At 35.2% G+C, this 13802-nt stretch overlaps 1 protein-coding gene across 12 annotated transcripts in view; it reads left to right on the plus strand.

The window, feature by feature from the left end:
• SMCHD1 (structural maintenance of chromosomes flexible hinge domain containing 1) overlaps positions 1–13802 on the plus strand; it is a 146596-nt gene that overhangs the window by 124303 nt on the left and 8491 nt on the right. For 6 of the 12 annotated variants that reach the window (XR_003128655.3, XR_003128656.3, XM_049111826.1 and 3 more), the window contains exons 46-47: positions 9908–10066; positions 10365–10479. Coding sequence is in view for 5 of the 12 variants with exons in the window: in XM_049111826.1 (XP_048967783.1) it covers positions 9908–10066; positions 10365–10479 (274 nt within the window). In the remaining 7 variants the exon portion in view is untranslated. Of the gene's footprint in view, positions 1–9907; positions 10067–10364; positions 10480–10610; positions 11170–11909; positions 11998–13802 lie in introns of those variants that run through there. The other 6 variants (XR_007411638.1, XR_007411639.1, XR_007411640.1 and 3 more) reach the window with 2 other exon arrangements.

Below are 13802 nucleotides of genomic sequence, written 5' to 3' on the forward strand. Positions count from 1 at the left end.
ATGTATTTCAATCCTTTCATGTTTTTCTAACATGAAAAATTAACCAGTAAAAATACGAATACAATGTTTTTATCAACTACTTTTTTATGTCAGGTAGTTTTGAATTATATAGAAGGTAGGTGACTAGATTACAACTAAGAACTTTAATTTTAGGGTGTATGACACGTGACCTCCCTCCCCAGTTTCCCTTCTGCAGGCCTTTCCCCTTTACAAGAGGTCGGTCCCCTGCAGGCTGTTTGCTCTTTTATATAGTTATAATATGCTTGGGTATCTACTTTTGTAGCAAGAAAGTCATTGTCATTATTAGCTTTAAAAATGTTTTTGACTACTCTAAACACCTCTTAGAAGCAGAATCATATACGGTTATTTGTCCTTTTGTGACTGGCTTATTTCACTTAGCATAGTGGCTCCCAGATGCATCTGTGTCGTAGCATGTGTCAGAATTTCCTTTCTTTTTAGGCTGAATAATATTCTCCTGTATCCATATACTTCATTTTCTTGTTAACTTTTATTAAAGCATTATATGCACATAGAAAAGTATACACTTGGTAAACACATAGCTTGATAGATTTTCACAAAATGAGCACTGCTCCTGTATTAAGGAATAGAATATGATAGATCCCACAGAAAGTCTCTTGTGCACTCTTCTGTCACTGCCCAATCCCCTCTCAAAAGGATAACAACTTCCTTGACTTAAACAGTATGTCTGTTTTCATAACTTACGTAAATGGAATCATGCAATACATACTTTTTTGCGTATCTGACTTTGTTCATTCAATGTATGTATGTTAGTTATTCATTTTCATGGCCAGATAATATTCCATCGTATAAATATACTGTAGTTTATTTCTTTATTCTGTTGTTAAGGAACTTGGATAGTGTTCAGCCTGTGATTATTACCTCAGCCACCAGCAATATATTAATATATTTAAGTAATAGCTGGGAAAGATGGTGAGAAGAAGGTTGTTTTGTATTCTTTTATGATATGATCAGTCAGGTACAGCTGAAAGAGGAGATCCAGGAGAGGCTCAAGAAAACCATGTGTAGTATACTCACAAGTCTTAGAGACAGGAGGCATACCATACCACTCAGGACCATAGGGAAAAACACAAGTATGGTGAGGAGACAGAAGACCAGAGCAAGGAGAGTGCTTAGGCTACAGCCTTTATTGAGGTTTCCATAGGAAAAACAAGGCATGGCAGGGCAAACAGCTTGGGATCAACTACTATGAATAATTTCAATGGGCTTTGGGCTGTAGATCTGATCTCTAGGCAAGGGATGATGATTAAGGCAAAGGAATACTGCTGCTTGGGGTGCACAAGCCAAATAGAAGAGGTTTGGCTCTAGATTGGTTAGTTTGCATGCTAATTGGCCAGCCCCATAAGGGGCAGTCTTTACCCAGTCAGAAAGGTTTTTTTAAGATGCTAAAGCATCATAATACACAGAAAATTAAAATCATATATGATACCAAGGCTGATGCTTCTGTTTATGATGGCAATGCATGCAAAAATCTCTGTAGACAGTAAGTGAACATCTACACAAACTGATTTTAAAAAAATCAAAAAACAATTCAGCAGGACTAGTGAATCAATATAAAAAGCCTCAACTCATGTCACTCTAGCACTAACAGCTCATGGCAGTGGTTCCCAAGCCAAAAAGAATTATCTGTGGAACTTTAAAAATGCTCAGCTGTCATACTGACAATTTTCAGTTTACCTGGGCTTCTGAATGTTAGTATAACAGTGTGAAGCATCATCTGTAGATCTTTGGAAATGAAACATTTAATTAAAGATTTTGTGGGTTATCAAATATGTAAAGTTAACAGATAATGCAAGGGTTTCAAAAATACAACAGTTACATATCTTTCTTGGTAAATATCTTCAAAAATACACTACACATACCAACTAATGATTCAGCATTAAGAATTCAAATATTAGGGGCACCTGGGTGTCTTCAGTCGGTTGAGTGTTAACTCTTAATATCTGCTCAGGTCATGATCTTAGGGTCCTGAGATTGAGCCCCCCTCAGTGGGGCTCTGCACGTAGCAGGCAGTCTGATTGGGGTTCTTTTCCTCTGATCCTCCCCCAGCATGTGCGTATGCTCTATTTCAAATAATTAATAAATCTTTTTTAAAAACTCTCAAATATTAATTTAAAAAAAATCAAATGAGATTATTCAAGATTATTGGTATATATAAAATATTTCTGGTTGTAAGTCAATAGCAAACAGCCCTGACCACTTTAAGCATGATGGGAACGTACTGGCAAGAAATTGGAAGAAATCACAGATTCAAAGGAGATTGGAAACCGCCAAGATAAAATCAAGGATGACTCTGTGGCATTCAGCAACCTTGAATTCCTTGTACCTAGACCTCAGTTTGCATTTTGTAACATGACTCAGACTTTGCACTCCTAGGCAAGGGAAATTCCTTCTCAATCAGCTAGCCATAGTAAAGTGCAGATAGACAAGAACTTTGAGAAACCTCTTTCTTGTATATCGTGGGATTATTAGAGAAAAAGCAATTTATCACCACAAAAATTGTCTACTACTAGCACAATTAAAAGCAAAGTGTCTTCTAAGTAATTATCCCTATACGGTGTTTTGCATTACAGTATTTGATACGAGATATGAGCAAATAAAATCAGCATAAAACAAAAAATAAGTATGTACATGTTATAAAATAAGATGATTAAAAAATAAGATCTCGAGTAACATGTAAATACATGATTTTTTTTCATTAAAAAGCAAAGACACTTTGATTTTTAAAAATCTGGTCCTGGGATATATAAAAATTCTGTCATTTGTCATTTGTTGGGTGCTTAATATATGTCAGAAAGTATAGTAAAGTTAGATGAAGTGAATAAAAAGAGAACTTTGTGGCAATTTAAGTAAGTGACCTACACAGTCCACATGATTAGTAAACTATAAAACAGGAATATCTTCTGTAAAGGCTGTGTCTCTCTATGACACTCCTTTATGTTCTTTACAAGGAATCTCCTAAACAAAATATAAATTAAAATAATTAACAAAAATGTCATGTAAATATTAAATAGAAGAAATCACCAGTAACAAGTATTAATCCCAAAGCTGACCTCAAGGCAAAGGCACTAGAAGTGCAAAGATAAATTCATTTTGATGAAAGGATGTATTCCACACTGCAGGTACAAAACTAAATAAACTTGATGCAAAAAATACAGAACCTAAATTTTTAAACTAGTAATAATAGAAACATTGTTTTGAGGAACAATTTTTCTGTGATAGGTTATTGGTCAAATACGCAATGAATTACCACGTCTAATAAGTATTACCAGTACTTTCTTCGGTATTTATAGAGTATGTCACAAAAATTGGTCATGAGGGAACCCTGGGTGGCGCAGCGGTTTAGCGCCTGCCTTTGGCCCAGGGCGCGATCCTGGAGTCCCGGGATTGAGTCCCACGTCAGGCTCCCGGTGCATGGAGCCTGCTTCTCCCTCTGCCTATGTCTCTGCCTCTCTCTCTCTCTCTCTGTGTGTGACTATCATAAATAAATAAAAAATTTAAAAAAAAATTGGTCATGATTTCAGAGAATCAAATTGCTACTCAGCTATAATGAGACTATAAATTTTAAAAAGCAAATCTTATATAGGAGGCATTTTGTAGAATAATGTATTAGAACTTTAAAAGTAATTATTCCTTTCATCCCAAAGTAACTACCCCAAATAGTGGACATTTAGAAAAAAATATTTCATCAAAAAAGAAAAAGCTTAAGTGAGCATTACAAATCAGACTTAGACAAGACAGCTGAGATCAAATATCAAATCTATAAGCTGAATGCTTTTATTATTAAATGAGAAAGCAAATTAACTAAGCATTCAAGTCAAATGATGGGAAAAATATATTTCAAGAAACAAGTACAGCCAAATGAATTAGAAGAAGAAAAAACCTTGTACTGAATATGCAATTCCTAGAGATGGTCTTTAGGCAGGAACAAATACAAGAAGAATGTTGGCTCAGAGGATCTATTTAGACATAGAGAAATCTAATTTCTTAGGTTTCTATAACATTTTAAATACATTTAGCATCTCTAAATAAAATGGACTAAATTATAGAAAATTGCAGATGAACAAAATTGCTTCAAATAAGGCAGAAAACTTACATAGACCATTACCTGAGAAAGTGTTCAAACAGTTCATCCTTAAAGTTTTATAAGTAAATGTTTAATATATACTGTTGTATAATATAAATATGAATAATATCCACATCATCTTATGAAATTAATAACAAACCTATTTCCAAAAATAGAGAAAAAGAAAACTAGGAATGCCTGGGTGGCTCAGTGGTTGAACGTCTGCTTTTGGTTCAGGGCATGATCCCGGAGTCCTGGGATTGAGTACTGCATCAGGCTCTCCGCAGGGAGCCTGTGTCTGCCTTTGCCTATGTCTCTGCCTCTCTTTCTGTGTCTTTCATGAATAAGTAAATAAAATCCTTAAAAAAAATTTTTTTTGATATTAACCACTCTTCAGCTATGTTCAGGAAGTTCTTAGTACAGTTAAATAGAAATGAGTTTAATATTGAAAGGAACAGTTTAATGGCTTTACATACAATGATTTTGGCCGAGATGTATCTGTGCATGACTAGCTTCTTTGCTTCTGGTCCGTACCCTAGTGTTCTGCCTTCAGAAGAGCTTCCTTGATGACTCTACCTGAAATTAGAAGAGCTTTTTGATACAGAAATACTAAAAGAAATGAGGAAAGAAAATATAGTTAATTTTTTTAAGTTTGCATAAAATTTTAAAGCACTGTGAGGAAAACAGGCAAATGACAAACTGGGGAAAAATTGCAACATATGGTAGACATAGGTGTTATAGCCCTACTATTTAAAGCAACCTTTAAAAATCAAGAAAAAAGTTTATGGAAAAATAGGTGACATAAATAAGCAGTTGTCAGTGGAATAATAATAGTTAATATTTGAAGGCTTACTTATGTATTAGATACTTTTTAAGCTTGTCACTGGAATGATTTCATTTACTACTGCTCTCCTCATTTGATAGATGAGGATGTTGAGGCTTGATCAAAGGTTAGAGAACTTCCCCAAGTTTAGAACAATATACGTATTCAGCACGGCAAAGTGGAAGAGTAGAAAGAAAATTGTTTTATTTCTGGATTAGATAAGGTAATTTTCTTCTCCATTATCCTTTTCTATATTTTTTCCAGATCTGACCGAACAGTGTATTTATAATCAGAAAGGTTCTAATTGCTTTTAATACTCACATTCTTTGAACCGTAATTGATCTTCTGAGGAATATGCTTAAATAAACCATCTGACATACACACAAGACTTTTTTCTTCAACTCAGATGAATATTTGAGAATAGCACTTTTTTTCAAACTAAACATAAGAAATGTCAAGTGCTTTAGTTGAATTTAGAATCTGGGAAATGCCTATTAAAATGTTAAAAGGAAAGTGGTTAGAACATATAAATGCAAATATCATATATGTTAAAAATAAAACCTGCAAACTTTGTAGAATGAAAAACGAGAAGAAAGTAAGTTGATAGACCTACTGATTTTTTTCCTAACCTTCCTTTTCTATATTACTCCAAGTTTTTTATAGAGATCTTATAAGTAGAAATACTTCTTAAAAAAATTAAAATAACTCTGGATATTGCAGAAGCCAAGATATGAAAGAAAAAGTTATTAATAGCAACTGAAGAAAAATCCTTTTAAAATAGCCAATGATTAAAAAAAAAAAAGCCAATGATTAGTTAATATATAATTTATAAATGTGACATTAACACTTTTATTATGTCCATTTATTTCAAATATGTATTATATGTGTGGCCAGTTTAGAGATTATTATAGCATACCTAATTTATTCTACTTCTCAGTTATTACTCTCCATTTATTTTGTTGTTACTGTTTTTTTTTTAAGATTTTATTTATTTATTCATGATAGACAGAGAGAAGAAAGGCAGAGACACAGGCAGAGGGAGAAGCAGGCTTCACGCAGGGAACCCAACAGCGGGACTCGATCCCGGGACTCCAGGATCGCGACCTGGGCCAAAGGCAGGTGCTAAACTGCTGAGCCACCCCCCCAGGGATCCCCTGTTGTTACTGTTTTAAGTAAAGCCACTCTTGATGTTTTTAGATGTAGTGACCAAGATTATTTAAGTGCTGTAGTATTCAGGGCAAGGATATTTTGTTTTGTTCTATTATGGAAATAAATAGAGCAGTAACAATGAGCTCCCATGGACCTACCATCTAGGCACTCGTATTTCATTCATAATCTTCTTGTCTCACAACTTGCCTCTCACCACCTCTCCCCATGTGGATTATTTTGGAACAAATCAGAGGTTCTACTGTATTTTCTCATTTTTTCTTAGTCATAAGGGCTTACCATGTTTTTGCTGAATAAAATTCTTAGAATCATGTAGGGCATAAATGTTTGAAGAGATCTAAATATTTAGTAAAGTCTGCATTCCCATCTAACTTCTTGAATCTTCTATTAGTAGAAAAGTTGCTTCTGCCTTCTAAGCAAACCTTGAATACTTGACTAATACCAGCCCTTCAGCTGTACTTTCAATTCCTTTATATTATTTTTGGTAGCTTTGCATAGGAGGTCATTCATCAGGATACATTGAAATAATCTGTATTTTCTTGAATATGTATCCTACAGAAGTTAATGCATTGTATTTTGAGCTTTATATGAATTAATTTTTTAAAGTATTTTTCTATTTTCATAGGAAAAAAACATGTTTTTTCCCCTTATAAGGTAATTGAAATTTTTAGGCAACATATAAGACCTTAAAAATCATTTATAGCCGAAACTAAATGTGAATTTTGAATTTTTGTCTTTGGCAAAATTTTGTTAAATGCATTAGGAAAGACTTTTATAGACACCATGATAAACAGAAGTTCCATTTCATGTACAAAAAATTCAGGGTTGATAAGGCATATTAAATTAAGCTGCTAAGGGGTACCTGGCTGGCTCAGTTGGTGGATGCAAGTCTTGATCATGGGGTTGTGAATTTGAGCCCCATGTTGGGCATAGAGATTACTTTTTTTTTTTTTAAAGCTGTTACTGTCTATCTTCCACATAAAATATGAATCTACTGTTAGTGCTGCATTTAATGGGAAATATTTAACATTCCATCTTATAAAATACAGGACCACTGTCAATTAAAGTGCTTGAATATACTAATTTCTTGGGTTTTTAAAGTTTGGAAGAACCTCATAACTAACTTATTAGGAATAGGATATCAGACTCTTGACTAGAGAGAACAAATTCATGGTTCCCAAGTGGAAAGGGAGGGGCGGGAGATGGGTTAGTTAAATAGGTGATAGGGATTAAGGAGGGCATTTGGGATGATCACCTGGTGTTTTCTGTAAGTGTTGTATTACTATATTGTACACCCAAAACTAGTATTACACTGTATGTTACATAGAATTTAAATAAAAACTTTTTGGGACACCTGGGTGGCTCAGCGGTTTAGTGTCTGCCTTTGGCCCAGGGCGTGATCCTGGGATCCCGGGATCAAGTCCCACATTAGGCTACCTGCATGGAGCCTGCTTCTTCTTCTGCCTATGTCTCTGCCTCTCATGAATAAATAAATGAAATCCTTTTTAAAAAATAAATTAAAACATTTTTTAAAAAAAGAAATAGAATATCAAGCCCTAATGGCCTGAAGTTTTGTGTATTGTCTTCTGAAGAAGGACAGCATCACTGATAAACAAGTCTGACATAATTTTGTAACACATTCACATACTAAATAAGTATTGTTTTGCAGTATTTTACTGTGTGAAAACTGTACTTTACAATGTAAAGAATAACCTATGTAAAGTAAGAAAACATTATATTACTTTGAAATTAGAAGTACCACATCAGACTAGAAAACCAGTCATTTTGCCACATACCTTTAAAAGTTATCAAAAGGTCATAAAGAATTATGGATCGTAAAGACCTTGCCCTTGCTCGGTTACATATAGAATTTGTATATAAATATATGAATATATTCATGAGCATACACGGGTATATGTGAGTGTGTATTTGCCTGCTCATCAGAATGCTAGTTGTTCTCTTTTCCATACACTGTTCTTGACCTTAAGGTGTAGAATATTTCATCTTCTATCTCATGTCATATCTAATATACTCAGACTCTTAAAAATTTTTTTATAGTTTTAAGTGTAAACTAGTGTGCATGTTAAATATTTGAATTTTGAATGTCCATTCCCATGCATATTAATCATTGTGACCAGAGTGTCAAGAGGCCAGATAGTAAAATTTGAGGCCTTGTGAGCCAAGAGGCAAAATTGAGGGTGTTATGGAGGGTATTTATATAACCATTTAGAATGTGACCATTTAAAACTGTATAAAGCATTCTTGTCTGTTGACTGTAATTTGCTGACCCCTAAATTAGAGTACAGTCCCAGTATTTAATATTTAGTGTCTAGTAAATCATACAGGCAAAAAATAGTCTCAAACCTGAATATTATGGGACACCTGGGTGGCTCAGTGGTTGGGCGTCTGCCTTTGGCTCTCGGCGTGATCTCAGGATTGGTGATCGAGTCCCACATCGGGCTCCTTGCAGGGAGCCTGCTTCTCCCTCTGCCAATGTCTCTGCCTCTCTCTGTGTGTCTCTCATGAATAAATAAATAAAATCTTAAAAAAAAACAAACCTGAATATTGTGAGGTACCTGGGTGGCTCACTCCATTGAGTGTCTGCCTTCAGCTCAGGTCATGATCCCAGGGTCCTGGGATTGAGCTCCACATCAGGCTCTCTGCTCAGCGGGGAGTCTGCTTCTCCCTCTCCTCCTCCCCCCAGCCTGTGCACGCTCTCGTGCTCTCTCTCTGCCAAATAAAATCTTTTTAAAAGAAAAAGAAAAAACCTGAATATTGGAATGCCTGGATGGCTTAGCGGTTGAGCGTCTGCCTGCAGCTCAGGGCATGATCCTGGGATCTGGGATCAGGTCCCACATCGGGCTCCTTGCAGGAAGTCTGCTTCTCTCTCTTCCTGTGTGTGTGTGTGTCTCTCTCTCTCTTTCTCTCTGTCTCTGACTCTCAGGAATAAATAAATAAAATCTCTTTTAAAAATAAATAAACCTGAATACTGCAATACATTTTTAGACATAGTAATTTATAGAAAGTTTTTTGAAAATTAAGTATTTTATCAAGAGTGCATTTCTGAAAGCTTTAATAAGGTAATGGTCATATCTTTTGGAAGTATTGATTTTCTAGTAGTACTATACGTATTTAAAAAAATTTTTTTAAGTAATCTCTACACCCAGCATAGGTCAAACTCATGACCCAAGATCAAGAGTGGCACATTCCACCAACTGAGCTGAGCCAGGCACCTCTAGCGTTTCTATATTTGATGCATATGCCACCCCCCTCAACTTGTCTGTGTGGAATTAGATTGAATAATGACTATCAAAACATTAACTGTGAGAGAGTGATCCAGTTCACAGAGTACTTTTACATAGAAAACTCTTTCCTGACACAAATTTATTAAAGTCAAGCAATTGAAAATTAAAATTTAACGAGCTCTAGTTTTGTGCAAGGGTCTAAACTGCATTTTTATTTCATTTGTATACATTGAACAAAGTCTTGAGGCTTTAAAAATGGTTCCCAAATGTTACTATAATACAATACCTAGTGTTGCTAATTCTTCTTTCTTCAAACACTGACTTGATACGGTATCAGTTCTTTTTTTTTTTTTTTAAGATTTTATTCATTTATTCATGAGAGACAGAGAGAGGCAGAGATACAGGCTGAGGGAGAAGCAGGCTCCATGCAGGGAGCCTGACGTGGGACTCGATCCTGGGTCTCCAGGATCACACCCTGGGCTGAAGGCGGCACTAAACCGCTGAGATACCCAGGACTACCACCCCAGTATCAGTTCTTTTAATCAGATGTCTTTGGTTTCTTTGCAGATCTTCTCCAACAGTATCGTACTGCTGTGAACAAGTCGAACAGTGTGATCGAGGACCTTAACCGTCAGTTAGAGTACCTTCACACTCCTGATATGAAGAAGAAAAAACAAGAACTTGATGAACAAGAAAAGAATCTGAAACTGATCGAGCAAAAACTAGGTTGGTGCTTGCTTTTTGTTACCTGTACTTTCTCTGTATGAGGGCGGATATTTATATTAGAGTTTAACTCCAAGAAGAATGTGAATGACGCATAACCTAAGTCAACACTCTTATCCTCCAAGTCATCTGATAAATGCTTATAAGGTTTTCTCTTACCAGAAATAGTAGGAAGCATTCTCAGTATGATTAATTCTTTTTCTTTTTTTTTTTTTTTGATTAATTCTTTTTCTATAAATTAAGATACTATAATAATCCCAGTCTTTTAAAAGTTCATTTTCTGCATTTTCTATCTTTACAGGTATGACTCCCACACGGAAGTGTAATGACTCATTGCGCCATCCAGCAAAGGTTGAAATGACAGATTGTCCAATTCCTCCTAAAAGAATGAGAAGAGAAGCTTCAAGACAAAATAGGTGAGTTTATTGTGACCTCTGAGTTATCATTGGTTAGTTTATCAAAGCTTTTAAGTCATACTTGAAAATCAGCATGGGGGGCGCCTGTGTGGCTCGGTCAGTTGAGAGTCTGATTCTTGATTTCTACTCAGGATATAATCTCAGGTTCATGGGATCAAGCCACCAAGTCCGGCTCTATGCTGACTGTGGAGCCTGCTTGGGATTCTCTCCTCCTTCTCCCTCTGTCCTTCCCCATTCATGTGCTCTCTGTCTCTGTCTCTCTGTCTCTGTCTCAAAAATAATTCTAATAATAAACTTCTTAAAAAAATAAAAACCAGGATGAATTTATTCCTGATTTCTTCTTTGAGCCAGAATTAGGGGTTTTGTCTGATTTGAAAAGACTAAGTGATAAATAATGAAGATAAGACATAATTATTATATTTTCCTAGGATACTCCAGTTTTCTAAATGATTTTTACTAATTATTTGGAAATGTTTCTAGTTTATGTTTTGTTTAAAATCAGTGTCAAGATTTAAATTGCTTTTCTGTTGTTTGGCTTACCTTGTAAATACACTACATTCTGCTTTATAAGATCAGCAGTTTGCTGAGTTAGAATATACAAAACCAGTTGTATATTATTAATTTTTAAAATGCATATAAATGGTTGGTTTAGAAAATCAGATACCATTTAGATAGCACACCAAAAATCCCAGCAAAGCTACCTGCAACCTAACTCAATGGTAAGACAACTGTCCTTTTTAGATTAGATATTAGGCCATCCTTTGGAGGATAGCATGATACTGGGATTTCTTGTACATTATTTCAAAAGGTTTAAATATGGACTCTGCCTGAATAAGTGTCTCATTGACTATAGAGGAGTTTCTTTGAGACTTTAACAGTCAGAATTGGTATTCCATGCCCTATCCATCTACATATTCTACATTTATTCAGTTATTGTTTGAATGCTTATTTTGTGCTATCTGTTGCTGATGAGTAAAAGTAGCATAGTTCTTGCTCCCTCATGGAGCTCTACAGTCTTGTGCAGAAGGATAGTTCCAAAAAGTAAACATTTTCCTGTGTATGGAGTAATGTTAAGTTCTATGAAAGAAAAAAGGATGAAATGATATAAAATGATGGGGAAACTATGTTGGTTGTCAGGAAAGATGCATTTTAGAGAAAGGATGAGAAGCTGCCAGCCATATAGGAATTAGTTTCAGTAAACAGAAAATAATGAACGTTCTGAGAAAGTAGCAAGTATTGTATGTTTGTGGAACTGAAAAGATGTTTGTGTGGCTGAGGCATGGGAAGGGGAAGAAGCAAGAGTGTTTGGAGAGGTAGGCAGAAGCCAGGTTATCTGCACTCCCAAAAGAGAGAAATTTGTGTTGCTAAAAATTGTGAGAGAAAATTCCTTATCTCACTGATATCTCTTGAGTACCTAATATTGTGTCCAGATGGGGGCAAGTGTCTTGGAATTGCTGCCTTTGAATTATGGAAGAGAGATGAAATGATAATGAGATTATGAGAGAAGTGTTTCCACATGTGAGTATGTGAATGATGTATATTTATTATGAGCACGCAATATATATATAGGAACTATTAAGCTGACTGCTGAAAGTGTGTTGGGGTAGTACAGCACCAGAAGAATATTTGTAATTGGTTTAAACACAACAGTTTTTACAAATCATAAGTTCAAAATGATGCAAGAGAATCTTCACTGATGATCACTGGCAATTGCTAGGGCACCAACTCATTATTGTAAAAATTGATATATCCATATAGTAAAGACATTCTTTTTTTTTTTTTTAAGATTTATTTATTTTAAATAGAGACTGTGTGGGGGCAGGCAGAAGAAGAGGGAAAGACTCTTAAGCAGACTCCACGCTGAGCGGGGAGCCTGATGTGGGTCTCAATCTCACAGCCCTAAGATTATAACCTGAAGTGACTGAAACCAAGAGTCAGACATTTAACCAACTGCACCACACAGCTGCCCTTTTTCTGTTTTTTTTTTTTTTAAAGACATGGTCTTACTTAAATGAACTGTTTTCAGAGTAACCAAATAGTTGAAGTTGTGTGTGTGTGTGTGTGTGTGTGTAAGCATAAGGGTAGTATTTAATGATTCATCAGTTGCATATAATACCCAGTGCTTATTACATCATGTGCCCTCCTTAATGCCCATCACCCAGTTACCCCATCCCTCTTCCCCCCTCCAGCAACCCTCAGTTTGTTCCCGTAGTTAACACTCTTATGGTTTGTCTCCCTTTTGCTATATTTATCTTATTTTTCCTTGAAGAAAGTTATTTATAGAAGTTCTTCTTTAAAAGGCACGATAATAAATTAATTAATTAATTAATTAAATTTTAAAAAATAAAAATAAATAAAAGGCACGATAAAATTGTGACATGATTTTGCCACCCCTAATAAAATAATAGATTTAGGCAATAATAATCAATAGATACTCAAGTGATTAAGTAAAAAGTTGATGGGGAAACTTAGTAATGGAAAGATCAGATTGATACACATGAATCCACTGATTGATCTTAGCAACACTAAAAGTAGGACATTTACTATTATGTGATTGAGTAGGAAATAACCTGAATCCAGTGAAGCTTCTAATTAGTGTTTCCTGAGGTTCTGCAGAAGAAGTAAGCAATCCAGAAAACTATTTTCCCCAAGATAGTGTGTAAATGGTAACCTCCTAGGTGCTTGGGAAGGAGGTTAATGCATTGCAAAGAATAGATACTGTAAGACATGAGAGCTTAAATCTCTTACAAATTAAGAACAGTTTGATTTAACTACAAGTATAGAGGAAAAAGGAAGTTAGAAACAAGTTAAATGATACCACCAAGAAGTATCAGCCAAATCCAGAATGTCTAGAATGGGACATTGTACAGGACAAATGACAGTTTTATTAATAAAATGGTTCCATAAAAGAAGGAAAGGAAGGATGAACTATTTGTTATAGAATAAAAGTGATTGAAAGGTATAAGAATCCAATGCAATGTGAAGTCCTTGTCTGGATCCACATTTGAATGTTTAAAATGACAACTTTGAAAAAACTTGAAGAAATTTTAGTATCACCTAGATATTAGCTACATTAAGAAATGTTGTGTATAACAACATTGTATATTTACATTAAAATAACTATATTATTAGAAATGTGTACTGAGGTATCAGTTAAATAACATGAAGTCTGGGGTATACTCTAGAATACTGCCAGGGACGCCTGGTTGCCTCAGTGGTTGAGTGTCTGCCTTCCACCCAGGGTGTGATCCTGGAGACCCGGAATCAAGTCCCACATCAGGCTTCCTGCATGGAGCCTGCTTCTCCCTCTGCCTGTGTCTCTG

Source organism: Canis lupus, chromosome 7 (genome assembly GCF_003254725.2).
Source record: "Canis lupus dingo isolate Sandy chromosome 7, ASM325472v2, whole genome shotgun sequence".
Classification (NCBI taxonomy): Eukaryota; Metazoa; Chordata; class Mammalia; order Carnivora; family Canidae; genus Canis; species Canis lupus.